Source organism: Phyllostomus hastatus, unplaced genomic scaffold (genome assembly GCF_019186645.2).
Source record: "Phyllostomus hastatus isolate PE091 unplaced genomic scaffold, TTU_PhHast_1.1 phas_contig_244, whole genome shotgun sequence".
NCBI lineage: Eukaryota > Metazoa > Chordata > Mammalia > Chiroptera > Phyllostomidae > Phyllostomus > Phyllostomus hastatus.
The window spans coordinates 994,100-1,021,711 of NW_025333796.1; the positions used below are offsets into that span (position 1 = coordinate 994,100).

Genomic DNA, 27,612 nt, shown 5'->3' on the forward strand with positions numbered 1-27,612 from the left:
ACCGCAGCGCCCGCAGCCTGCCCTGGGGACGGAGGGGCGAGGCCCGCAGTGGGGAAAGGGGGGCGTCTTCTCTAGAGCAGGTGGCCTGGACCTGGGGGCCTCCGCAGCGTCAGCGTGGACGAGTGGAATCAGGGGGCGGGCAGGTGGGCGGCCCTGTGTGCGGCAGCCGCCTCTGGGGGTGTTCCAGGCGCAGCCACCGCCCACGGGCAGGAGCACCTGCTCCGCCTTCCTCCCTGGTAGGATGTGAGCTCCACTCTAGAAGATTATGGAAGTTGTAAGTGACCTTCCGGAACTACAGATGAGGGCTGTGCTGACCACAGTGTCGTGTGCCCGCCCTGCAAGTGGCGCAAGGCTAACGCCCCGGTGCCCGTCCTGGGCGGGGACCGTAGCTGCGGATGGGCGTGATACCAGGCTCCCCACGCTGTGACGGGGACCATCTTGCTTCATTGCTTCAGAAGCACCCAGTTCCTCGGCACGAGGTGGAGGCCCTGTGGCTCTGGTAAGAGCCGGTGGTCCGCAGCTGTAAAGCGAACCCCTGGCCCCCTTGACAGCTGTGCTCGTGAAGTGTCAGTGTGTCGCCGAAAGGAAACCGGTTTCTTCTCTGCACGAAAATAGTAAAACCAACGGAGCACATCACTCAGCGTGAGGGACCGAAGAACCGGCCGCGGGGGCGGCTGCCTGCCCCGAGCCCCGGCTGGGATGCGGGGAGGCTCTTCAACAACAAAGCGGCGAGGCGCAGTCCCCCGATGCAGAGGACCCGGGACCCGGCTCTCCCCGATGATTGGCGTCTGAAGGAGACAGCTGGCCTACGGGAGGCGTCGGCACTGCTTGGGAGCTTCGAACGCAGAAGACCAACGCCACTTTGTTGGTGTCTGAGGCTGACGGCCCTCCCAGCACAGAAGCCAGGGGCGCCTGCGGAGCTGGGCCTTCCGGGAGGAGGTGACCTTCCTGGAGATGTTTTCTGTGTTGAAGTGACGTGACTCTGACGTCTGAAAAGCAGGTCAGCCCAGCAGGAGGGGTGAAGGCCAGGGACTGTCCTTCGGAAGACTTGATGGCGTCTCCACCGCACGGCCAGCTGCTCCACTCCACACGGCCCCTCTGGGTCAGCGCAGCACTACTCGGCGTCCCGCACGGTCCCCCTCCTCGGCGGTGCAGCACAGGTCACCTCCCGTAGGTCAGGGTCACGGTGCCTCCTTCTGTCACTTCCTGTCGTTCTTGGGTCTTCCGAATCCCTGTGACTTGGCTCTCGCTTCTGTCTGGCCCCACCTCCCGCTGCTGGTCCGCCTGGCCTGCCTCTCGGTTCCCGCGCCTCGAAGACCCCAGGGCCCTTCCTTGCACATGCTGGGGGGGGGGGGGTGCGGGCCTTGTTCCTGTCCCTCTGCTGCCCGTCTCTCCATTCCTCACGGCTTCGCTTCAGTGTCACCTCAGGGAGGCCTCTGCTGCCTCCAGCTCACCGAGTCAGAGTGCTGTCCGAAAAACGGCCTCACTTTGTGCCTCCAGTGGAACGGAAGCCCTGTGACTCAGAGCACAAGGAGGCCACGCCGACACTGGCGGGAAGGGCTGAGGTGCGGAACAGGCCGGTCCAGGCACCCACGTGTGCCAGGTAAACATCGGGAGGACCACCCCGCCGACGAGCGAGGGGTTCCAGCCCCACACGGGCACGCTCCAGCCCCGGTTCCAGTGCCGGGGAGAGAAGTCCCCGGGGGCCCTGGGTCGTGAAGGCCAGCAGAGACGTGCCCCGGAGACAAGGTGGCGGCTAGAGACGTAGACACCGCGGGTCTCAAGAGGGCCCTGCACCAGTTCACTGACCCACTCGCTCCGGGCGCGCTCGGGGACGGCGGAGCAGCCCTCGAAGTGACAGGGACTTACGGGGAGGAAACAAGTGGACGAACTTCAGGGTGAGGGCTGCAGGGCCAGCAGGAAGGGCAGCTCTCTCAAGGACACAAGTCTGGCCAGTGCCACTGTCCCTTTGTGGAGCTCCGCCCCGGTCCCCACGCCGCCAGCCAGACACGGGTGGGCGCGCCCAGTCTGAGTCACCATCGACCTGGCTAATGCCGCTCAACCTGCCCCCCCCCATCAGTTCCCCGAGACCCTGCCCCACCAATTCACGGTTCAGCCAGAACCCCTTCCAGCACCTCTTCCACACGTGACCAGCCTCAGCCCACGCTGCCGACTTCCCCGAGATCTCTCAGAAGTCCACGAGCCCGGGACAGGCCGCAGCCGGCTGCAGCCGGCCACAGCTGCCCTGAACCTCCTGCTGAGCTGCCCAAGCCCAGCACGGGCAGCAACCAACCACACATCACGTGGGGTTTACCTCTTGGGAGCAAGGTTGGTTCAATACCTGCAATTAAGGTGACTCACAATGTGAACAGTATGAAGCATAAAAATCATCCAGTTCCATCAACGGAGGCAGAAAAAGCATGTGGCAAAACCCAGCACTCATTTACAATAAAACCTCTCCTCAAAGTGGGAACAGAGGGGACATAAAACCCAACATATGGAAGGCCGTGTACGACAAACCCACAGGCAACATCCCCACCAGCGACGAGCTGAGAAAGCCTTTGCTGCGTGGGCAGGAAGAGACAAGGGCGTCCACTTCCACCACTTCATGTAACACAGCGTCAGGAGTCCCGGGCACACCGTCGGACCAGAGAAGGCACCCAACCAGGGAGCAAGTACAACTGTCACCGTCTGCACATGACATACTATAGTGAACCCTAAAGATGCCACCAAAAATTTTTTTAGAGTAAAATTATTATAAATCACACAACTCAACACCCAAAAAACAATCTCATTAAAAAATGGGCAAAGGAACTGGCCAGACACTTTTCCCAAGAGGAGATACAGACGGCCAACAGACATGAAAAGATGCTCAGCACCGCTCATGAGCAGGGCAGTGCACATCAATGCCACGACGAGATCTCCCCGCACGGTCATCAGAATGGCCGTCCCGTCGATCACCCAGCAAGCGCCGGCGCGGACGCGGTGGGAAGCAGGGTGGAGGTCCCTCAAGAAGTTAAACAGCTGCCTTACGACCCAGCGATTTAACTTCTGGGTATATACCCAGAGAAACCCCAAACACGAATTCAAAAAGACACCTGTACCCCCACCCCCGCCGCCAACGTTCATTGCTCTGTCGTTCACAATCACCGCGATACGGAAGCAGCCCCAGCGCCGGTCAGCACGCAGACACAAGGGAACACGAGTCGGCCGTAACAAAGAACGGCACCTTACCATCCGTGGCAGCGTGGACGACAGGCCCAGATGGCATGCACGCTGCAGTCGGTCGGACAAAGACAAACACCACGTAATGCCACTTACACGTGGCGTCTAAGAAACAACAACCGAGCAAACAAAAACAAACCCACAAAGAATGAACGAATGGCTGCCCAATGTAATGGGGTTGGGGGGTGCGGGAGGGGGTGAAAGGGAAAAAGGATCAGAAAGTACCGACTGCCAGGGATGGGAACTGTCATGGAGACGTGGGGCGTGGCCCAAGACACGCAGCTGGCAAAACCGCAGTGACCGTGTGACGTCGGAGGGGCACTGGATTCACAGGGACGGTCACCGTGGAATGTCCAGGCACCGCGTCGTGCACCTGAAACTAATACAAGACTGTACAGTTCAACTGTGATTGGAAAATGGAAAAACAATTGAAAGTAAAATGTAGTTAACATCGTACATAAAACGTTTACTGAAAGTAGGAAAGATAACACACAAAAAAGGCCTCAGCTTCCTTCACAAATTGTAATAAGCATCTCTAAGGTAAGAAAATAAATCTTTAGGGGGCTCTGAACAATTTTAATTCTCAGCCCCTGAAGGTAAACGTGTGCGACGCCGGCAGTATCACGGACCACATACGGTCTGTGCCACGCACAGCGGAGCTCGGGGAGCAATTTAACAGTTACACAGAACTGGACTTTGTGAACAAGGGAATAAAGCACAACAAACACTTCTTCATCAGAAGCCGAAGTTCCCTTCCTCATTCAACTGCGAGGAAGAGACTGTCTCTATGTTACAAACTTGCTTCCGAGCTCCCTCAGAAGGGAGCCGAGGGGATGACACCAGCACGCCCAAACTCCCCGAGCAGGGCCCGACCGAGGGTGACCTGTAGGAAGCTGTCCCTTGCAGAGCTCAAACCGGAACGCGAGACGGGTTAACAGAGATGCAGGTGGCTTTAATAGATGTAAAATATTTTATTTGTAAATGGTGATCTTCTAAATCTGTGTCCACAAATTCCAAAACCCATAACACTCTGTATACTTCAAAAAATTCAATTTTTGCCAACATTAGATACTATTATACAGAACAGAAAACAAAACAAAAACCCGGTGGGACAAATACTGGTAGGATGTCAGAGTATTGTACAAGAGAAGAAAAATATTCAGGAAACAAATTTCATACAGCTATTTATCAAGAGAAAAATATATACAATTGATTTATTCTGTAAGATAAAAATACATCATGCCATATACATTACAAGTTCAGAACTGCGTCACTGACTAGACCACCAGCTTACAGCCCACTCGAGTTGTGCACACGAAAACTTCATCATATACTCAGTCTGTGAAGTGTCAGTACCAGAAGTTTAAGTACAAAATAAAAAGCTAACCTGGTTCAAAATGCTGATTAAATTTCTACAAGCAAACACAAAACAGTGTGTTTTTTATTAAAGAAATGTAAACAAACAGTTCATACAAACACACTTTAAAATCACATCTTCCAAAGCCCCTCTGCCGGAGCCCTGCAGCGGCCAGCCTGGTCACGGTGCGTCTGTCCTTTTTTTAAAAATTTCCTCTCCAAATGTTTGTGTCAAACAGAAGGCTAGAGTTAGATCTGAGTTCCTGCTACACAATCCTAGTACGTTTACATGATTCTTTGTGGCCCGAGACAAAGTTCTAATCAAAACTACTTTTGCTGGAAAAAACTCAGCCTCCACCTGGGTGTCTTCTGAAGCCGTCATTCACAGTTATCACAAAGTGTGAGCACAAAAAACCCGACTGAAGGAGCAGGGATGCAACAATAGAATAGGAAAAAATCAGTTCGAATTACCAAAACAGCTACAAAAGTGGTCGTCGAGGCCGTTCCATCGGAAGGAAGGTGTATAAAACATTAAGTACTAATCGACCGTAGTTTCCAAAAACCCCCGAACACTCCAGGTTGAACTTTTGGTTATTACGTAATCATGATGGCGCACTTAGTAACACGAAGTCGTGTCGTGACATCCCTGTGGACACTGTGTAAGCACCCGAGCTGCTGCAGAGCCTGGTAGCGTTTGGTCAATAACTATTTTTATTCTGTATTTTTTTCTCAAAATATTTACATATTTGTACAAAGTAACAGGTTTTGTTAGTTCTGCAGGTAACAGCAGCAGCTTGGCTTTCTTCTAACTTTTATTTAAAAATAGCTTCATTCACTTATTCAATAATAAATACAAAAAGTTTCTCTTATTTTACAGAAATCAAAAACTACAATAAACTGACTCATGGAATCAAGTATTTAAATGTGTTTTAGTGCAAGTTATTATCCCTTAGCTCTATCCCTAAGGAAGTCATTTCAGTACATTCCGTGTTCAGTGGTGTCTACTGCAATAGAAACTCTGACGCAGAGGGCCCGCCCCCGTCTCCCGTGAGGCCGCGGCCGGCGCCCCGACGCCCCCTCTCGCTGGTGATTTCAGTCTTACATTCATAGGAAGGGCCCTGCCCCGGGGCGGGGCAGCCGTCGGCTCTTTGCCCCAGTGAAAGGTTCTCCTCAGTGAGACTAACAACGAAACAGAACAAAACCCACCCACAGAAAGGAAAGGAAGGAAGGAAAAGAAAAAGTGCTGGACCACTCTGCGATTCTGGGCAGCCTCGGCCTCGGCCTCAGCCGCGCCCGCGCCGGGCCGGCGTTCCGAGGCCACTCCACCTGAGGACCTCGGACCTCCCAGAAGCTAGTTTTCAGAGTCATAGAACAGAAAAAAAATCTGTCTGCTGCCAAATCCAAACGGTGTGTGGAGTCACTCCTTCCCAGGGACGCGCCGCCCGCCGAGCCCGAGGACGCGCTCAGTTCATCCACTTGCGGCAGTTGACCGCTCCGCAGTGGCACGGGATCTTGTGCTGGTCATCCTCGAAGTCGAACTTGTAGTCGTAGCACAGCTGCCCACGGCAAAGACACAGGGTGAGAGGGGCCTCGGGGGGCCGCCACCACCCGCCCGGGGCTTGTGACCCACACAGCACGCAGAGGCACGGGAAGACCCGCTGTGCTGAGTTCCTCGGGGGCGGGGGGCACTGGGGGACCTCAGGAACAGGTAAAGGAGCAGGCCTGGCTGAGTTTACCTGGGGTCCCAGAGGGATAGAGGAAATCGGGGGGGCAAGGGGGGGTGCGCGGCAGGGATGGGTTGGTGTTTGTAGAACAAACCAGATATGAGGAAGGGTGTCAGCCAGAGATAGTGTCACCTCACAGCACGCTGCCCCTGTAGGTGGGCCACATGGGTGGGTACCCCACCCCCGCCACAGGGCACCTAACCTGGGCTGAGGGGACTCGCCCTTGCACTCCCGTCTCTCTCCTCCACTGCGCCTCACTCGGAAGAGCATCTCATAGACACCCTTCTGCAGGGCGCACAGGCTAACAGCGCAGACCAGCCCTGGGGTCAGGTGGCTGGGAGTCTGCAGACTCCCACGGGGCCAGTGTGCTCACAGCGCCCAGAGGGCTTCTCACACTTGCTCTCAGGGACCCGTCAAGTTACGTCAAGACGTGCAAAACACACCTCGGGTCAACTCTCGATTTAAGAAAGGGGACTCTGCAAAATTGACCAAAAAACACGGGCAGAGAGCCCCACACGGTCCTGTTCGCGGTGGGCCAGGGCCCCGACACAGGGAGGCACTCGGACCCTGGGCCCCGGGCAGGAGGGCGGCTTCGCAGTCCACGCCGGCTCCGGAGCGAGGAGCCACCGCGCCGTGCGCTGGCCGCGCCGAGACAGAGTTGGGGAACGCAAAGGAGGCAATGAAACTAACAACAACCTTAACTGTCATCTGTGAGACCAAAGAAACAAGTGTCAAGGTCAGCGTTTAGCATGTTGAAGAAAACGAAAAATAATAAAGTAGCCAAACTGCTCAAATATCTGAGGGCGTGCACAGCCGGGAAGCGTGCACTCCAGTGTGAGCACATGCGGCCCCAGCTCTGCTGCCTGCTGCCCCTCGGGGACCCCCGCACGAGCCCCGGGGGTGCAGAGGGTGCCAGAGCAATGGTGGTGTGACGGGCTCTGGTCACCTGCTCATAGCCAGGCTTGGTCTTTAAAGGAGGGCCCTGCCCTGCTGCGAGCAGGGGGAGGGGGAGGGAGGGGCCTGTGGCACAGGAGACGATGCCCGGCATGGGACGCCGGGATGGAGGAGGGGCGTGGAGAGGGGCGGTGCACGGGCGCTCAGCACTGCCCTGCGGGAGGCGTCCACGGTGACAGGGTGTGGCCCGCCCTGCGGGGACTGCTGCTGGCGGCGGCGCCCGGGACACCAGGGGACGGGGGTGCGGCTGTGGGGAAGGGCAGTGTGCCCTGGCGCTGCACCCGACGACCGGCTCCCACCACCACGGCCTCACCTCCTCTCCCTTCTGGATCCTGCGGCTGGAGCTGATGATGATCTTGTGTCCTCTCTCGAACGTCACCACCTCCGCCACGCAGTTGGGGGCGCACGAGTGGTTGATGTACCTGTGAACGACCGTTTCAGAAAATGGTCGGTCAGCGGGTGCTTTGAAAACCCGCAGCTCACGGGGTGAGCTGTTTCCTACGCACAATTCGATCAGCCCGAGCAGGGGAACACACGCACGCACGCTTTTAAGTCAGCTCTCTGGGGCTTCCTCGCCCTGAACCGCCCACCCCACCCCCGACTGCGCACGCGGCCCCGCGCGGACGGCCGCACCTCACCTGGCAGGCCCGCCCGTGAGTGTCGCGTCGATCACGTGGTCGTTGTCCATGCGGAACATGTACACGCCCCGGTTCTGAAAGAGAGGCCACTCGGGTCAACTCTCGAGTCAACTCAGAGCCGCGCCCCGCGGTCACGCCCACGTCGGGGAGGCCCCTCCTCGGGTGAGCGGGAACGGGCCTGACCCCACTCACAGGTCCTCACGCTGCGAGTGGATGTGAACACGCACACCACCCACGGCGACCCATGAGCAGGCCGGCCGCCGCCCAGCCGGGCTCGCACGCCCACACACACCCGAGCCAAGGACGCGGACCGGGGAGAGACGGCCGGCGGGCGAGAGGAGGAGGCACGACCTCCGGGAACAGCGTCTGCTCCAGGCCGATCCCCGAGCGGCAGCCCCGGGCCGGCCCTCAGCCCTCACCTGAGACTCGTACAGCTTCTCCTTCCTGTTGGCCACCTCGTTCCGGATGATGGTCCCGATGTACTCGATGACCATGGTGTGCTTCTCGATGTCCCTGGCGGCATACAGGCCCAGCCCCTGCGGGGAGAGCACACGTGTCGCAGAAGCGCCCGGTTCCCGGGCGGCGTGCCTGGACCAACTCTCTCCTGAAGGTCCTGTCGACAGCCACGTGGCAGGCGCCATCCCAACCCCGAGACCCTCGCTGCCCGTGCCGCCTGAGGGCCGGTGCCCACACCGCTCTTGTCCCGCTGCCCCCGCCTGGTCCACGCCCCTCACGCACTCCGTTTTGGCGCCACCGGCCGGCTGGCCCCACTCTGCACCAGGTGCTCTGGCCCCACTCCTGCTTCCACGCGAGGTCCCACCGGCTCAACAGGTCAGTGGCCCCGGGGGACTGCCTTGTCCCCCCAGGACTCCTACGGGGACTGGGCGTGACCACACAGGCAACGAAGAAAAGGCCCGGGACCAACTGTAGGGCGTGTCAGCAAGGCCGTGAACAGAGTTCAGATTTGGCGAGGAGCTCCTGCACGCCAGGGCGAGAGAGCGGAACGGGAGCAGCTAGCTTACTGATAGGGCGCTGGGCAGAAAACCGGCTCCTGGGAAAGTGAACTTACACCCCAACAGCAAGTGCTGAGCCTGCCGACGAGACGTGCCGGATGGTGGCCTGGAAGGCCCCATCTCGCCTGCGCCACCCGTCAGTGTGACAGACCTGGGAGAGGCAGCACCCCTGAGACTGTGGGTGGGTCCCAGGAAGACTTGCGCTCTCGTCCCCCAGTCTGAGTTCCGCACGCCCCACTGCCACCGCCCAACGTAGCGGCGATGCCAGGGGCTTCTGTGACACACGGGGACCCCCGACATGTTCCTCTGCGGGCACCGCCTGGGAGCCACAGGGGCGAGGAGGCCTGCGTTCCCGTGAAACAAACTGTTTCCTGGAAGAGCGGGGGAAGCAGCCCACCCGCCGACACCCAGACAGGGCCCAGAGGCGGACGAAGCGGGCCGGGCGGTGCCCCCGCACGGCCGTCTTCACGGCGGCAGTGCCGCGTTTCTCCCGCACGGGAGGAAGCGGGGGCTCCGGGGGGGAACCATCTGAGAGACGACGCGCGCACACCGCCGGCTCGACCGCACGAGGGCTGCAGGGCAGGGTGCGCCTCGCTACTGGGAGTCCCCCCCGCCCCGCGTGCAGGCAGACGCCACACCTCGGCTCCACCCGGCAAACACCGCACCGCGAGGCCTCAATGCCGGGGCGACGGCCACGGACACTCAGCTCACGAAGGGCAGACCCCGAACGCCCCTCATCTGCGACTGAACCTGCGGCACCACCCACGCTCGGCCGCTGGCAGCAAGACAAAGATGCTGTAACGTCTGCTGTGGCAGGGGGCCCAGTGCCGCCGCAGCCGCCGCGACGAGAAGCGCCCGGGTGTTCAGAGACCCGGACTCCTGGGCGCTGGCCTGTGGGCGTGAGGCGGTCAGCACACGGGGGCTGCCCTGGCGGTTTCAGGAGAAGCTGCACACGAAGGACACGCTCGTCCGGGGTGGACGGTCTGTCAGTGTCTGCTCGGTGCCTCCAGGCACGACGGAGCCACGGCAGAGAATGAGGGCAGGCGGCCTCGGCCAGGCTAGAGACCGAGCACCAGTGAAAAGCGATGCAGAAGAATAGGGACAACTCGAACCCACGCTCACGTGTGCACACGGAGGCGGCGGCGGCGGCGTGGCCCCCTGGGGGGCAGGCGGGACGGAGGGAGCACACGGAAAGACACAAGCGGGTTAAGACGGCAGACCGAACGCAGGCAGCTACGGGGCCACTGCAACGGTGAGGCAGTGCCAGCAACGCGCACGCATGGGACGGGCGAGCGGGCTGCGCGGCCTCGAAACGGGGGAAACGGCAGGCGCCCACTGTGGCAGGGCATCAGCACCGCTGCCGGAGCCCAGGCCCAACACACAAGAAGCTATTAAAAAAAAAGAAAGAAAGAAAAAAAAAAAAGACATCGGCAGGTAAGCAGAGGTCTCAGACCGAGAACAAAGCCGGCAGAGGGGAAGGCGGTGAGAGGGGCTGCTCAAGACGGGGGGCCCCAAACCCACAGGTCTTAGCGGGGCCTGGTGGAGCCGGTGCTGCTGGTGGGTCCAGGCTGAGGTCCCGGATCTGAGGGGTCTAGGGTCTAGCACGCGCCCACTGGGTGCAAAGGGGTGAGGGGCTCCCAGGAGAACAAACAGGACAACACTGCTCAGACTGGAGGCCACGCTGGCCCCCAGAGAGGGCTCACCGAGGGAGAGAATCAGTAAACCAACGCAACCCCAGCCCAGACGCAGGTGCGTTGTTGTTAAATACCCAAACGTCGAGAATAAAGGCAAGGCCCTGGCTGGTATGGCTCAATAGGTTGAGTGCAGGTCTGTGAACCAAAGGGCTGCCGGTTCGATTCCCAGTCAGGGCATGTGCCTGGGTGTGGGCTCAGTGCCTGGCTGGGGGCATGGGAGAGGCAGCAGACTGATGTTTCCCTTACACATCAATGTTTCTTTTCCACCCTTCCTTCCTCCTCCCCTCTCTAAAAAGGAAAACCTTAATAAAAAAAAAAAAAACAGTAAAAGGAAACATTGTAAGATCTTCCAGAGAAGAGGAAAACGTTCCCGCGAAGGAATGAGAGCCTGAACGAGGGCAGGCAGGCAGGGGACTGTCGTGAGACCTCGGTGGCTGCTTGGGCGGGGGGGGGGGGGGTGGCCGGCCGGCCGCTGAGCTACAGACAGGGAGGCGGGGACCGAAGAGGGGTGGCGGAGCCTACACCGGAACCTGAGCGCCAATCCCAACCAGGGACTCCCAGGGCAGACGCTGGCTGGGCCTCTGGTGGCCGGGCCTGCCGCCCGGTGAGCGCGGGCTGCGCGGCGCACGTTTCTGGGCCGGGTCTGCAGGCGGTGGCGCTTGTGCCACGTCCCACAAGGACCCACCGGGGAAGGAGCTGTCAGGACACAACCTCCAAACGGGAGCCCCTCCTGAAAGTACTGTCGTCAGACCGGTCTATTCCCACAAGGGCGCGAGCACACGCATGGAGCGCGGAGGCCAGGGCCCGCCGCGGTGCGTGTGGGGGTCGGGGCCCAGTGGCTCCCCGCTTGCTTGTGCCCTCCTGGCTCGCTTCGCAGACCGAGAGCCGGTGGGATGCGACCTGACCCCGCGCCACGAGCGAACCCTTTGCACGCACCAGGGCCACTCCCCCTTGCCGGCCCCGCCCCGCCCCACCCTGCCCCACCCCAAGAAGGGCGTCCTCCCACCTGGATGCGCGAGCGGGCCAGGTACACGTTGGACTTCCACTCGGTCTTCATCTTCCGGTACTGCGACGACTTGGAGTGCACGAACTGCTTGCTGTAGGGCGCGTTCAGCTCCCCGGTGACCGTGCTCTGGAAGGACTTGGAGGTGCTGGTGCTGTTCAGGGTGTGCGGCCTGCGGACCAGGGCGTGCCGGCGGGAGAGAGGAAGGACAAGTGAAGACCCCTCTGAGCCTCTCGCGGGGCCGGCGGGCGCCACCCGCGGTGGCGAGCGCGCACACGGAAAGCTGCCTAGCGGAGCCCCACGGCGCGGTCTCGGGTGTGCTCGGGCAGACGCAGCCAGGGACAGCAGGGTTTGTAAGCGGCAGACAGATCAAGCACAAAAACCACTAATACGCCTAGAAACCCTGGGCTGTACTATGTGAAGTTAAAACAAAATACCTTAACACAAACCTCTTGACATGGGCACTCATTTTGGGCTCGGACCGGGCACAGCCTGTGGGGTTGACGGCCAGAGGAAGCTCCATGAGGGGGTTCCGGCCGTAGCGGAAGGTGTAGTTCTCGCAGGCCTCAACCCCGGGCAGCTGGAAGGAAGCACAGCAGGCGCACGCACTCGACCGGGCCCGCCAGGCACCGCCCCGGGCCCACCCGTGTGGACGGAACGTGCCGGCACTTCCGAAACGCGCTGAAGCGAACGTGCTCGGCCTGCACTCCGCGCTGGAGTACGAACACCCGCACTCGGCGTCAAAGCGGAACTCCACGACACCCAGCGTGCGGGCCTGTGGGGTGGCGGGACCTGCGACGCCGCCCTCCCCCAACAGGGGTGGGGGGTGGATGGGTTCTCCCGTGGCTCTTTCCATGAGCTAACAGCAACGTGGAAGTCCTTGGACTTTAATAAAACGTAGGTTCAGTTAAACACCAAACAGGTCACTCTCGTGACGGCGCCTCGCTGCTCTCCACCCGACTCTGACATGGTGACGGGACCACCGTCAGCACCCCCGGAGCACGGGGGTGGCTTTGCAGGGACCCATACGATTTACGCGGCACAAGGCTTTCTGCAGTGGGTCCCCGTGACCGTGTCTCTCGACGGACACGGCAGACACACCGTGCAGCCGGGCCCTCTGCTTGAGGGAGCAACGGGGCCCCCCGTCCCACGGCTTTGGGGTCCTCTGCTCCTCCCAAGAAAGCCTGCCAAGGAGTTTTTAGTATTCAAAAAAAGAGGAAAAAAATGCTTAGAATCATGTAGTTTCCCAGAGAGGAGGATGGACTTATTGGCACACGTGCTTGTGACCCTAGACAACCCCTGAGGGGAGACATGCATTCTCCCGTCGCCTGAGGGAGGCTGCGGACCCCCGGTCAGGGGCGGGTACACCAGAGTCCTGAGGGCAGGGGAGCTCAGGGCCTCGGGGAGGGGAGCCCCGTGGGGCCACCCGGCCGAGTGGACGCGAACCCTCGCTGAGATGCCCCAATGAGCCATGATGCCGCACGCGACAGAGTGGCCACCCCAGAGCAGGCCCGCCTCACGCCGCACTCACTGATTCCGCGATCCGAGCCACCGCCGAGACGGTCAGGCCGAACAGGTCCTCCCCCTTCAAGTACGCAGGGAAAAGCTGCAGCATTTCAGATTTTCTCCTCACGCAGGCCACAGGCTCCAGAATTTGATCCCAAACACCTACATACGGACCAAAACAAACAAAGAAGTGTGTATGACAAACTAGCTCAACAGGGAGGCGAGCGGGATGCAGCCGGAGACCCAGAGCAGGATGGACAGCGACCCTCGCAGGTGCCCCAGCCCCCGAGCCAGGTGAGGCCCGGACACGGCCCGCCGGCAGAGGCTGTCGGAGACACCCTGGCGTCTGGAGGAAGAGACGAGGATATGTGAAGGATATTAAGCAGGAAAAGCGAAAAGGAATGTTTAAAACAACTGAACTTTACGAGAGTAGTCAATTCATGTTCATACTGGCCATGTAACATACCAAATTTTAGAAGGTCCAATTACTGGTATCTCTGGAAGAGTTACTTTCGTCTCAGATATAAATTCAACTGTGAAATTTATATTTCTATTGGAATCATCTTTAGAGCAGTTTCGTACATTTTTTAAAAACTACTAACGGCAGTTTCCCAATACATTTAAAAAAATCTACTGATTTTAGAGGGAGAAAGGGAGAGGGAGAGAGAAGACACACACACACACACACACTGATTTTTAATTCCCTTGCTCTCGCACTCACGGGGTGACTCCTGTTTGTGCCCTGACCAGGGGCTGACCCCACAACCTTGGTGATTGGGACGTGCGAACCAGCTGAGCCACCTGCCAGGGCACTGAGTACTTTCCACACCACAGTGCCAGTGACATCCAGGCTTAACGCTGGAGGTCAAAGCTAAGTGTCTGTTTTCTTGCTCTGAGTGAGACGACCCACAGAACCCGCCCGGCAGGTGGCGTGTGCCCTCCGTGTGACACTGAGAAGAGGGTCCCCCGTGTAGACGGCAGCAGCCTTCACTGACCAACGTTTCTGTTTGACCCACTCCGTGTTTGACCAGGTATCTTGACTTAGAGTCTAGCAACTGTTCAGGAAACTGTACGGCAAAGAGCAAGTCGCATGCACAGGAAGTTCAGGCCTGCGTTCGTAAATGGAAACCCTGTCTGTCGCTGAAAAGCAAGGAACGCATGTGAGGGAAACACCGGCGCTCGCAGCCCGCCAGGCCGCCTCTCACCTTTGGGGGAGGAGCCGCTCAGGACGAGGTCCTCGTGGCCCTGCTCCACCACCCTGATGACGAACACGGGCCGCCCGTCCTTCTCCTCGATGGAGCAGAGGTAGCGGCAGCGGCGGTTAGCGTAGCGCGTGCTCCAGTACAGGCGGCTGGCCTCGTAGCCCACGGGGAAGAGCGCCTTGGGCGAGTGGAACGCCTGCATCTGGTGCGGGAGCAGCTGGCCGATGGCGTGGAAGATGAGGCTGCCGACGCGGAAGGTGTGGTCGCGCTCGCCCCGCTGCACGATGCTGGCGATCTGCCGCACCTCGTCCCGCTGCACGTAGACCCTCCGGAAGACCGCGAAGTAGTTCAGCTCCTGCTCGTGCACGCCCTTTGGTTTGTGCATGGGGCACAGCATGGTTTTATCCTTAAAAAACATGCATTGTGCTTTCATGGCGCAGGTGAAGTGGTATAGGTTGGTGCACCGCAGCCGGTGGCACCCGCTGGTGGCGCCCGTCCTGTGGCAGAAGACGCACTTCATGTGCAGGCCTCTCCGCAGGGCCAGCTCCACGTTGATCAGGGCGCCCGCCTGGGTCTCGTAGACCTCCGTGGACCACAGCGCGCAGTTCAGGTGCACCCACAGGTCCAGGTCCAGGTTGAGCAGCCGCGCCGGCCCATCCGTCAGGCCGTCGCCCTCCTCGTGACAAAAGCAGCACTTGCGGTAGTCTCGGGGCACGGGGTCCGGCCGGAGGGACGTGCCCAGCTTCCTGAGGAACTCGTCGATCTCGTCCTCGCGGGGGGGCTGGAAGGAGCCCTTGGGGATCACGACGTGCACGCTCCACTTCTTCCACTTCATCCCCCTCCACTTCTTGGGGACCGGCCTGCAGTCTTCAAACCCGCCGTGCACAGTCCTCAGCCGAGGCTTCAACTTGACTGTGACCTTGAGCTCATCTGGCTTTGCCTCGACTTTGGCTGCTTCGAGTGCGGGCGGGAAGGTGATGGGAGGCGAGGCTGGGGGGGAGGCGGCCTCCCGGAGCTGCGGGAGGCAGTGCACGTCCAGGGCGGAGACGTTGGTGCTGTACTGGTGGAGCGTGCGGGCGGGCGTCTCCTTCGCAGGCGACTGTGGCAGCAAAGGGGCGGGCTCCTGGGCGACAGAGACAAAGGCGTTTCACAAGCTCTGAAAGCAACGCTTGTTGAGCTGAAAAGCCACATGGCTTGACGTGTGTGACCCAGAGGCAGGGGACAGAGCCTGTGGAAAGCTAGTGAGCGGTGAGGCCCCGCCCCACGCAAGTCCACGTCGACCCCTGCGTGTGAGCGTGCGTGTGCAGAAACGGGGCTGGGGGGAGGCGCTGCAGGTTGCCTGCCACAGGCCTTCTGCACGAGGCCGCAGCCCTGGAGGGGCGCCGCTGTTCCCCGTCTCGCACGCCCCCCGTCTCCACCCAGAACACAGCCAGAGGGGCCTGCGCTGCACCACAGAGGGGCCAGCGGATTTCCTGGGCACGGGGGGGACAGCACTCTGGGAAGCCAGGTGAGCCCTTCGGAAAGGCCCCCGTGAGCTCCTCCCCGCTCTCCGCACCCTGGTTTGCTCGTCTCGGCTTCCTCGCCGGCACGCACATGGGGGGGGCCTGTCGGTGAGCACAGGACTTTGCTCAGAACCTCTCCGGGGTCAAACTCAGCCGCGGAGAGCACCGAGCTGAGCAAGAAGCTGCAGCAGGGGCCCTTTGGGTAGAGCACCCCGAATGGCCACCCCTGGCCCGTGGGTCCCCTTTTCCACGCCCTCCACCCCCACCCAGTGCGCCCACTGAGGACAGGACACACCTCACGGAGAACCCAGAAGCAGCCTGAACTGCAACCCAACTGGACACTGCCGGAAGAAAACACCCTTCCCTCCCACAAGCGAACAAACTGCGCGTCCAAGTCTAACCCTGCCTGGCACGTCGCTCCGCTTTCACGGCCCCGGGGTGTACTTTCCGTCAGCAAAATGAGTCTCGGGAGGTTCTCCCCAGGGAGACCCCAGAGCTCTAGATCCCGGGGGCAGGGCGACGGGCAGTGAGAGCGCCGGCAAAGACCCGCCCTGGCCGCGCAGGGACCGAGGGCACGCTGTCCGCCGCACACGGCCCGCGGACACAGGAAGAGGCGCCCACCATCACGAACTGTCAGAGACGCAGGTGAAAGCCACAGCGAGGCACCAGCTCACACGGTCGGATGGCCACTGTCAATGAGTCAGCCGACCAGCGCCGGCACGGACGCGGAGAAAGGGGCCCTCGTGCACTGCTGGGGGGAGTGCACACTGGTGCCGCCCCTGGGGAAAGCAGGGCGAGTCTCCCCCAGATCAGAACTGCCTGCGACCCAGCGACTCCACCTGCGGCTTTGGACTCACGCTCGCTGCAGCGCTGTTTACCATTGCCCGGAGACAGTTGCTGCTGTGCCGCCGGCAGGCGCACGGGCTCAGGAGAAACACTGGGTGTGCGCAACAGGGCCGGTGCGCCCACGGAAAAGCAACAGGACCCAGCCGCTGGCAGCAGCACGGGCCGACCTAGCGGGCGTCTGTGGCGCAGAGGCGGCCAGGCGGGGGCCAACACACACACCGTGAGGCCCTGCCCACATGTGGGGCTGTCACACTGCGGCGACCGCGGGGGTGGGCAGGCCGGCGTGTCTCCAGCCACTGCAGTGCGTGTCTGAGGGGGGGCAGGACGCTGCGGTCAGTGTCATTAGACACACATTTTAAAGAAGCAAGCAAGTCACAGGAGCACACGGCTGTTCCAGAAAACCGAACACCTGCACTGACCTCACACTCAGACACACACCACAGAGTTAAGTGGCGTGGGCCACGGCCACCACGGTCAGAACAAAGCAGCTTCTCCCTGACGCACTCGGACTGAGCTCACCCGTGTCTGCGAACAGGCTCCCCAGGGAGAAACCAATAAAACCGTAAACACGGCATTCCGCAGATGGTTGTGGTTAAACTAAGGCGTGTGTCACTGAGTAAGATCAACATCTAGGGTCAGGGTTTCCCTCCGTTCTGAACCTCTGAGCCGCAAAGCAGGCCTGTCCCCTCTGCAACTGACGCGTCCCCTGCCACCGTTGCCCAGGCTGAAGGCGGCTGGAGCCGCTCTCTGTGCAGCCCCGAGTTCCCCTCTGGTGCTCCCTGGACACCGTGCATCAGCTGGAACCGGACTAACGTTACCTTGCTTTCCAGGGTTTTTGCTTGTGCGGTCGACGCGTAGAGAATAAAGCAGTTATTGCTACAGAAGACGATGTCCTTTTCCGTTCTGCTGGAGCTTTCGCGGGAATCCTGAAAAGCAAAGAAAAACGTGTGGGGGTCTCGCCAAGTCCCAGCCAAACACACACAAGATCTGCACAGAGTGTTGGCTGGCATCTCACGTCAAAGGTAAAGGAGCTTCCTGTCTTAGGAGTAAAAACAGAACTACACGCCTACTTGGCATGTAGTGCAGCCTCAGAGGAGGTAAACGCACAGAAACACACTCCTCTCTCCACACTCCGTGGCACCTGACAACGTGTTTCACTGCACCCAGTGCAAGTCTGCTGCAGCCATCGGCCTGCCCGCATCGCATGCGTGCCGACGCACTGCCAGGACACTTCCAGGGGGTGGAGCCAGGGGTGGAGAAGGGACGTCCAAGTACCTTGTCCCCGAAGGCCAGGTCCCTGAGAGACTTGCGCACGCCGCTCCCCAGGATGACCACCTTGCAGTGGCAGCACCACCGCGTCCTGAGGGCCGCGCCCTCTGCCATGCCGTGGCTGGCCTCCTTGTGCACAGACAGACCTGGGGGCGAGAGTCTTGTCAGGGACGAAGGGGGCCGCCACCACCTGGTGGTGCTGGCGTCACACTGCCCCAGTGCCTTCTCCCCGAGGCTCACCGAGCCGACCTGTGTCACTCCACTACTGCACAGAAACCCCCTCTTCCCGGCAGAGGTGCCAAGGCACCTACGGTGCGCGTGCCCTGGGGGACAGAGAAGGGAGCTCGGCTCGGGCGGCACGGACACGGCGCACATCCCCACCGGGTCTTCGGGCAGTGAGTCGGGGGGCGGTGTTCCTGGGGAATTACGATGGCACAGAGGCATGTGTGCAAGAGTCGGAAGTCTGGCTTGGACAGAGAGAGCTAAGCCAAGTTCCAGAGCCAGGAGAGGAGAGCCGGGACTCTGTGCAGGGCACAATGACAGGACAGCGGGGGAAGCAGAGGAGATGGGATGGCAGGAGCAGCGAGAGGCTGGAAGTTCAAAACCAACCCCGGCGACTCTCAGCAGGAGCTCGGAGACGAGGACTGGGGGACCGCTGGGTTCTGGCAGCAGCACCAGGACAGAAACCGCCCACAGGGCTGGCTGCAGAGGAGGTGGGGGGGGTGGGGGGGGTGGGGGGGTCCGGAGGAGGACAGACCAGAGGCCCAGGAGGAGGCCAGCCTGGGGAAGGCACGGCCACCCCGCCGGGGACGGCGGCCCCTGTGCAGAGGGTGGGCAAGCAGAGACGGAAGGGGCAGAAGAACAGGAATCCAGTGGGTCCCAGCCCTCTGGGCAGTGTGTGGCCCTCGTGGGAGGGGAGGGCAGGGCATGCAGAGAACAGCAGACGCTTCCGGGCAGCGTGCTGCAAGCCAGCACCCCAAGGCCCCTGCACCAGAGCTCACATCACCCCGCAGGACACGGGACACCCCCCCCAGTTAGGTCACTGGCGTCCACACTCCCAGATGCTGCCTGCTACTGGTTCCCACCACAGCGAGACCTCACATGAGCACGGCCCGCGGGCACAGAGGGGGCCCGAGGCCGACGCCCACACCAGCTCACCATTGCTCGTCGGAGGAAACGGCACGAGGGGCGGCTTCAGCCGGAACGAGCTCGCCAATCGGGGGGGTGCGGCAGATCCTGGTGGGTGCCCACGGAGAAACAGATGCTGTCGATACTCCAAACCTGGGTTTGCTCTGTGGCTGTGGACCACACCCACGGACGGACCGTCTGGAGCGCTACTGACCTCGTAGCTGTTGGGCACGCGGACGCGGAGCAGGTCGGAAAAGGCGGCCACCACGCTGCCGACGTTCTGCAAGGGAAAGGCCCGTGAACCTGGGCCGTGAGCCTGCGCCGCCCCCTGGAGAGCGGCTGTCTGCAGGCGCCCGCCCGGTCAGCCGCCCGACCACTTCCGTTCGGGCCGGAGCCTCGGGGCAAAGGCCGCTTGAGCGACCGGTCCCCTCGTCCAGTCCCCACACATTCAGTCCCCGCGAAGGGCTCCCGCTGACGGCAGCCGTGAGTGCGTGGGGCCCCTCCACGGGTGTGCAGGGAGGGACGCGGCACGGGAGCGAGCCAGACGGCCCCGGTGACACAGGCCCGCCGCACGCTGACTGCTGCCGAGTCGCACCGTCGGACCAGTGCGGCCGCCAGTCCAGTGTCTTCATGGAGTCAAGGCCCCCCAACAATGACTCAGCAATTCACTGGGGTTCGCTTCCAGCAGCGGCCGCCTGCACAGTACTCATGTTTGACAGCTGTTTTCCATCGCTTAGCCCTCGCTGCAAACGGTGACGGAGGTCTCTCTCCAAGCACACAGCATGCGACCTCTGACTACCATGCAGGAACTCCAGCTCCATCTGGCCCTCCGGCTGGACCGAGCCCAGGGTCCACCCAACACGTGCTCCCAGGGCTCAGCATTGCGGCCAGCATGTCCGTCTGCAGCGGCTCCGACTCCCAGCCTACCACCTTCGACCTTTCCCCCTCCAGGACCCCGCGGAACATCTCATGACTGCCACCTGCCACACCTCTAAGGTCACACCGCCAGGCCCATGAGAGCTTTACCTCAGCAGCGGCCGGGTGCAGGGTGATGGCCACGGATATGAGGCCTGACCGGGGGCCGTTGGGGGACGCCCCGAAAGGCGGTGCAAACAGGAAGGCACCTGGCTCGGTTTTGACATCGTTCCGCCTGGACTCTGAACCTGAGGGGGGAACCAGGGGCAGGAGACAGGGAGGACTGAGTGTTAGTTACTGCTTTCCAGACTCCCAGTGCACACGCCAGCAAACCCACCCACTGCCGGGGACCCGCCGAGGCCAGGCACGCCCCTACCTCTCCCCACGGTGCTGGGAAGGATTGGGATGATGGGGGACGGCACAGGCTCCGGAGGCTCCTCTTTGACTGACGCCAGGTCCGGGTACCTGCGCACCTCCACCCCCACCACGCTCTCGGGGGAGGAGGAGGGGACGAAGCTGTCGGGCGTGTCCCGGTCGCCCCCGTGGTCCTGTATCCTGCAGGAGAACCAATGCCACGAGTCAGCACGCACAGACCCACCCTGGCCGATGCCCCCGCCACCACCCCCTCCACCAGCATGGCCCTGAGGTTCTCTGCACTTGGCAGTGACCTGGGAAGCTAGATTACCAAGGCGACGGGGGCTGGAGGGCGAGTGTGGTATTAGGCTACACGGGACGGGATGCCCCAGGAGCCCAGGGACGCCGCCACGCTGAAGGAGACCCCGGCAGAGCCCCCAGACTGAGCCCCCGTGGAGGCCGGCGCAGACAGAGTCCCGCCCCTCCCACGGCAGCTGTGGGGTCACAGGCTCGGCAATCCTAGCACTGAGGGAGAGGGGAAAGGAGACCCAGGCTCCCAGTCAGAACAAGCGCCTCCCCTCTGGTCCACGGCTGTCTCACTGGGCAAGTGAGAGCCCTGGACTGGACGACGTCTCCCTCATCGTCGGAAGGGAGTCCTCAGCTCCCCGGCCGGGGGCAGAGCAGGCTCTGGGGAGGTCAGGAAGCAGCCCTCCCGCACTGGGCGGGGCGGGGCTGCCAGACTCCCCGCCACATGCCCGGGCCTGACAGCCGATGGAAGAAGCTGCAGAGCTGTGGGCGGGACAGTCATTCAAGGCTCTCCCCCGCGAGCTGTCTGCTCTCCCCGCAGACCCGAGAACACCAACGAGGCCCGCCCACTGTGCCCACAGCGGAGAGGGTCATGCCTCTGAACCACCAGATGTGGAGATTCCCCTGGCCTCACTGTCCACTCCATTGTTATTTAACTCCTGGCCAGGCACGATTTCAAGTCACAAACTAATTTTATCCAGTAGCAAAGACGTTTTATAAACTTCAAATTCTGAAGAAAGTTATTCGCCAAGTGTTACCCCTTAAATGCCCTTAGAGGCTACTCCTGCAGATATTATGCTGAACACATACACATGTCCACTTAGAAACAAACACGTGACGACTACAAGACATCTGCGGGAGAAGGACCTTCTACCTTAGCTCCTCCAGGTTGTTGTGCGGTGGGGTGGGCAGCGAGGCCGGCACATCGATGGTCTTCGGGCCCTGAGCAACGGCTCTGGCCAGCAAGTCGTCCTGGGGCCGGAACGGCAGTGGAAACGGTTTAGATCCTAGACTTTTGGTAACTGGAAAAGCGAACAAAGGACCACGAAGGCACTGGGTCAGAACCACGGGGCCAAGTGAGCAACGCACGCGTGGGCAGAGGCACACGCAGCTAGGCGTCTCCACTGTACCTTCGTGGGTCACTAACACTCCGGCTTTTCCAGCAAGTTCCTCAGTTGTCGCAAAGCCATTGGCCATCTTCTGACAAGCCATAGGAGGTGGTGTAGGAGGAAGAGAGGCAGGGGGTGTTGGAGGATTACTTAAATTATTCTGCTGCAGGAGACCAAAAAATTTTAAATTACATGCTACTGAGCAAATAAGCCACCACCTTGCTAAAATACAGTTCTGTGAACTTTCAGCACACGGGGAGCGAGGCTGCCGGAATGCAGCCCAGACGCCCCCCCTCTCCACAGCACACGGAAAAGAAGGGCAGCCGTCCCAGGCCAACAGGCTTTCCCGGGGAGCCAGCGCTCGGGCGGGCACCCACGCCCTCCTCCGCTCACTCGGCCCCGCCCGACGCTCGGCTCTGAGGGAAGCGGAGGCACGCTGTGCCTGATGGGACCCTACGCAGCTCCTGTCACGTGTGGCTGTAGCCAGTGAAGGACAGCTTCAAACCTCAGGCAGTGAATTGTAAGCAGTTCTCAAAAATTCCTTTATTCAGTTCTCATTAGGACATGCCCCAGTTCTATAATACACTTGAGAATGCGTGGCCCCGTTTCCAGCAGCACAACTCCCACGCGAGCTGCTGGGGCCTGGCCTGTCTCGGGTCCCTGAGGAAGCAAAGGCAGGAGCAGGGGCACTAAAGTGACTGAATGGTCACACCCCTCTGAACGCCTCCCCCTGCTGCACCTTCGTCCCCCCGTTTGCTCTCGGCTGTGGGGATCTACCAATAACAATGTGCAAACTGAGTGCAAGGTGAACTGCAAGTCTGGCCAAGACCAAGGGCTTCCTGAGGATGAACGACTCGTGCTGGAGGACAGCCAGAGGCAGAGCAGAAGGGGCGAGAGGCTGGGTTCTCCCTGCAGAGCAAAGCCAGCACCCGGGACGAGGGGAGCATCGCGAGGCAGCGACTTTAACAGTCAAGGGAGAAGAGAAGTCCTCAGGAAAATGGGCGACACTACCAAATATTGTTACAGAAAACCCATTTCACGTAAGTTAGATGTGAAATAAAGAATGTCTACTAAGGCCATTGCAAAACTTTGTTTAATAAATAATGCCAGAAGGTAAACTTGCCTTAGGCTAACATTTTCTTACTAGCGTAAAAATTAATGCAGAATTATAACTAGTGCCTAATTAGATAAAACACATTAAAAAATTTTTTTCTCATTTAATTTTTCAGGGTAAATTCCTAACAACATTTTTTACCCTCACTATTTACTATGAGTTTGGGTTTATTTTAAGAGTTAAAAAAAAGATTATGGGGAAATAAATACAGGGTGGGGCAGAAGTAGGTTTACGGCTGCTTGCGTGGAAACCACGGCAACGGTAAACAATGACACAAGAATAAGCTCTGTTTGCGCACTCCCGACTGTAAACCTACTTTCGTCCCACCCTGTATTTTCTCCGCCATGGAGATACAGTTGGACATTTTTTCACAATTTCAATTCTCTGAACAAAAATTTTTAAGTGTTCACATCCGAAACCCTTCGGCAGGAAGACATGGGCCTGCCCACTGAACTGGCGTTTCAGCGGAACTCGGGAGGTCAGATGGGAACGAGACGGAAAAAACACCACGCGCTCCGCCAGCGCTGCTGCGCATCCGGAGAGGAAGCGAGGTGGCACTCGGGCAGAGGAACATACCTTGTAGAGCAACTGAGAATAGTAATCCGAAACCCCGTCAAGGGTAGCACTGCCAAAAGCTCCTAGAAGTCGGTTCCCACTATTAAATTGGCCACTGCCATAAGGAAGAAAGTGCGCAAAGTTCACTCCAATGATTGGTTCCATTAGAGGGAGCAGAGAGAGCTGCTATTGAAAAACACATTCGAGAGTGATGCACATGGTCAACAACAGAGGGCGGTTTTCAACTTTTCTAAGACCCGAGGCAACTTGGTCAGACAGGCGTGAGAAAAAGTAGACTTAAAAATTTCACCAATTAAAATGCTGGACTGAGTGAGACTGCAGAATCTGAGAGCTACTCTGAAATAAGCTCTATTCTGACCTGTCTTAAAGGGACGCTGCCAGGCATCTAATGAGTGAGCCCATTCCTTATCGGGGCTCAGCGAGGGTCAGGGTGCAGCCCGAGGCCAGGCACCTGGGGGGCGGCGCGCACCCCCCTCCTTGGCAGCAAGTACGAGGGTGCAGGACCGGAGCTGACTGCGGGGAGATACCCCCCGCTGCACGTCTCCACACCAGAGTCCCATGCGCTGCAGACAGCGCGTCTCTGGGTGCCAACCACCCCCTGCCCCCGCAATGTCACTGCCCCCTGGGGCCAGCGGGACGAGCTGCCCACGTGCAGACAGGGACACCGTCAGGCTCCTTGCTGAGGTCTGCCTCATCCCTGTAACTCTCGCTTTAGGGTCGAATAAGCATCTGATGGCCCCACACCCTTGAATTTCCAAAGGGGCTACGAGGAAAGGCTCACCTGTTTCAGGTGGGTGAAGGTGTCAGGGGTCACGTGCACGGCCTGTTTCTCCTCCTCATCCTTTCTCCGCTTCTTGGAGCGAGGGGCTGCCTTCTCCCCTGTCCTCTGCGTCCGTTTGCTCCGCTGTCTCTTGGGTTCGCCGCCTCCGTCAGCTTTCGGCAGCTGGTTGGTGCTACATCCCAAACCTCCGTGCATGGGAGCCCCCAGGGCGTGCTGACGCGATGGGGAAGGTTAAGAGGGGAGAGAGCTATTCACAGGTGGGTTCTTGGCTCCAGCATGTGGGCCCCGCCCTGAACACGCCCCTGACGGGGGACGAAGTTCTGGAAGGGAGGCGGCAATGCCAAATGCCACTGCTAAACTGTCACCCCCTTTTCTCAAAGGCTATTCTCCAGCGTGGACACCAGTCAGCGGCGAAGCTCGAGGAGGGAGCGGGACCCCCCATCTGCGGGGAGGTCCCGTCTGGCCCCATCTGGCCTCCGGGGAGGCGCCACGCGGAGCCCCCGGCCCGGCTGCAGGGAGCTGCTCAAGGCCAGACAGCACGGCGGCCTCTGCTCAGGGTCCCGCTGAGCTCCTCGGGCTCCCCCCTGCGGAGTGGGTGAAACCCGGGCCTGCAGAGCAGCTGACAGGAAAGCTTCATCCTACGCATCTCGAGTAGAATGCAACAGCCAGCCTCAGAGGTCAGGGAGACCAACCAACGCCGGCCATGCCGATGAGCTCACAACCATGCGTTTGCCCGAGTAATAACTGCTGTACACTCGGAATCAACAAGAGAGAACTTATGCGACAGCAATGAACCTTTCTTTACTTTTGTCTTTATAATTAGAATACATCGGTCCTTGAAGGGGCCATCCAAGGTAGTGTTATCAACACCTAGAAATACAGGGACGCACTTTAGGACCCTTACTTCTAAGTTTGATGGCTGCCCTCCGCTCTGTGGGCAACTATGGCCGTTGAACTCACTTGAATGTACTCTGCAGAGGACCGAGGGGGTTTTGGAGATCCGAGTTTCCAATGACACTCGAGGTGGCTCGGAACAAGGACAGCAGGGCCTCTGTACAGGGTCTCTAAGGGGCGGACGCGCTGTCTGCGGCCTGCGGAGGCGCCCGGCACCTGCTGAGGGGCCCGAGGCTGCCCGAGACTGCAGAGCTGGCTGCGTCTCAACAGAGCTTAAACTCATGGACACCGGGTACCCCGGAACTTGCAGTGATTTCCACACATTGGCAAGTCCGACTCTTTAGATTTTCCCCCAACCACCCACAAATGTGAAAACCAGTAAGCAGGCCCAGACTGCCGCCTGGGGCTGGATCCGCGGCTGCAGGGTGAGCGGCCCCGACAATTAGCAACGCAGGCCCTCTGGTGCCACTCAGAGAGAACCCCGAGTCTGACCCTGGGAGTGAGGGGGCTCCAGACGATTCCTACTCTGCCGACCAGGGAACCCCGGGCCAGGGCCATCCTCTGCACATGCACCTGTGTGGGGTCCCTGGGACCTTGTGGAAACCACCTTCTGACGGGTGCGTCTGTGCGGGGCAGCGAGGTCCTGCGCCTCCCAGATAGCCCCTGGGTGCGCTCACACTGCTGATCCCAAGACCCGCAAGGGCCTCAGGCCTCGCGTCGGCCCGAGGGACTGATGCTCCGATCACTTAGGGGAGCGGGATGGGCACCGACAGCGTCTCCCATCCTCACAGTGACCCCCAGAACGCTGACACCACTACGTCACAAAGAGCACTTGTAACTACGGAAGAGCTCAAAAGATGGAAAACCGCCAGAAGGTCCAAGACAAAAGCAGGGAACACTCTCGCTGTCCGTCTGTGGTTTTTATCTGCACCTACGCGTGTTCTGTTAAAAACACAGTGAGTCGCACTTTGCGTTCCTTTGCTTTGGGGGCTGCGTGGTAAACCTGACAGGCTGCCTGCGGCACGGAACGTTCTCACACGGCATGCGTGTGAAGAGCTGCAGAAAGCCCCTCGTCTGTAAAACCCCATCATCTATCAAACGGAGAGACAGTACGTGGTATCTCAGGGCAAGTGCTCAGCATGGCCCAACGCCAGAGGTGTGGTGAGGGGTCGTTACCCCTGGTAGGGCTGTCTCTTCCCCTTGCCACCCTCCAAGTGGACATGAGAACACGGACAGAGCCCAAGTGCGTACACAACACAGACAACGTCATCCCTTCTCCTGCCCTAATACCCTCTCCTTTTTTAATACGCAGTCACCAGTATCAGGACTTCAGTACCCAAGGCCTGGCTGCATGGTAAGTGCCATGCTGGGTGCTGGGGACAGGAGGGGCCCCAGAGCAAGCATGCCCCACTGGGGCCGCCCAGGTAGGGGGCACTGCGGACACAGTGCCGTGAGCTCAGGGGCACCAAGAGGTGTTTGAGAAAGGTGCCTGGGGAAGACAGCTCCAGTACGGAGCGCTTTCAACGGTAAAAAGATACTGGCCGGATGTGGAAAAGGAGGGGGCTGCGCTGCAGGACAGCGGCACCTGGAAGGCAGGCAGGAAGGACGCGCGGAGACTGGGCTGCAGGTCCCACAGACCGGGCACGTGTCTGCTGGTGACAAACGTCCTGTGGTGAAACTGACAAAACTACCTCCATCTGTGGGGCTGGCACGCCCCCGCCACTGAACGGCCAGACAGACGACCAAGAGGAGACCGAGGAGACCAGCACCTGCGGAACACACGGTGTCCCACCACTAAGCACCGGGCCGCTGGAAAAGTGGCAACGTAAAACCCAAGGTGAGGAGCGCGGCGAGGGAGCTCACAAACACCCAGCTTCTCAAGCACACAGAAGCCAGAAGCCAGAGGCCGGGCCGGGGCGCCGGAGCCCCAGGCTGAGGCCCTCCTGGGCCAGTTCACAGAAACACGTAGGCTGCGGCCTCGCGAAGGCGTGTTGACAAGGAAGCTCTCCGTGCAGATGAGAAGCAAGAGCCAACCACCGATACGTGAAAAACAGCACACGTTACCCCTAGACCCTGCGCGAGGGACTGTGAGACACTGGGTGTCAACACAGCGACGCGGGGCCACCGACTGGCCCCCAGAGTCCCGAGGGTCCCGGAGCAGGAGCTCCTCCGTAGTGCACACTTTTTGGCGCAAACATTTACATCTTTGCTTGAGTTGTACCAACCTGATGTGGTACATCAGCTGGCAGGCCCAGGTTATGTACGAAAAGCACCCCTGTGTCTCTGAGCTTTGAAAGAGAGTACACCAAGTATCATCTAACGGAGTTTACGGCTGTGAGTCAGAACACTGGGTCCACGGGAACAGAAACGAGAAAATAATAATAATAAAAAAAACACCACTGCGGACCACGAAGGCTGCAACACAGTGTTAAAGTCAGCACGCGGGCTGTGCCCCCTGGGCTGCAACTGTGGCCCCCCACGCACACGAAAGCAAGCGGCGGTT

At 60.0% G+C, this 27,612-nt stretch overlaps 1 protein-coding gene across 1 annotated transcript in view; it reads right to left on the bottom strand.

Annotated features, from left to right (window-relative positions):
• Positions 1–4,176: 4,176 nt before the first annotated feature.
• Positions 4,177–27,612, bottom strand: part of KMT2C (lysine methyltransferase 2C) — a 206,699-nt gene continuing 183,263 nt past the window's right edge. The window contains 16 exon segments of the mRNA XM_045837738.1: positions 4,177–6,137; positions 7,573–7,681; positions 7,898–7,971; positions 8,317–8,433; positions 11,611–11,779; positions 12,045–12,187; positions 13,139–13,275; positions 14,319–15,438; positions 17,482–17,589; positions 17,939–18,078; positions 19,091–19,340; positions 20,087–20,223; positions 20,352–20,530; positions 21,510–21,657; positions 21,766–21,907; positions 24,216–24,428. Of these exon segments, the coding sequence (XP_045693694.1) occupies positions 6,045–6,137; positions 7,573–7,681; positions 7,898–7,971; positions 8,317–8,433; positions 11,611–11,779; positions 12,045–12,187; positions 13,139–13,275; positions 14,319–15,438; positions 17,482–17,589; positions 17,939–18,078; positions 19,091–19,340; positions 20,087–20,223; positions 20,352–20,530; positions 21,510–21,657; positions 21,766–21,907; positions 24,216–24,428 (3,279 nt within the window). The 3' untranslated portion in view covers positions 4,177–6,044.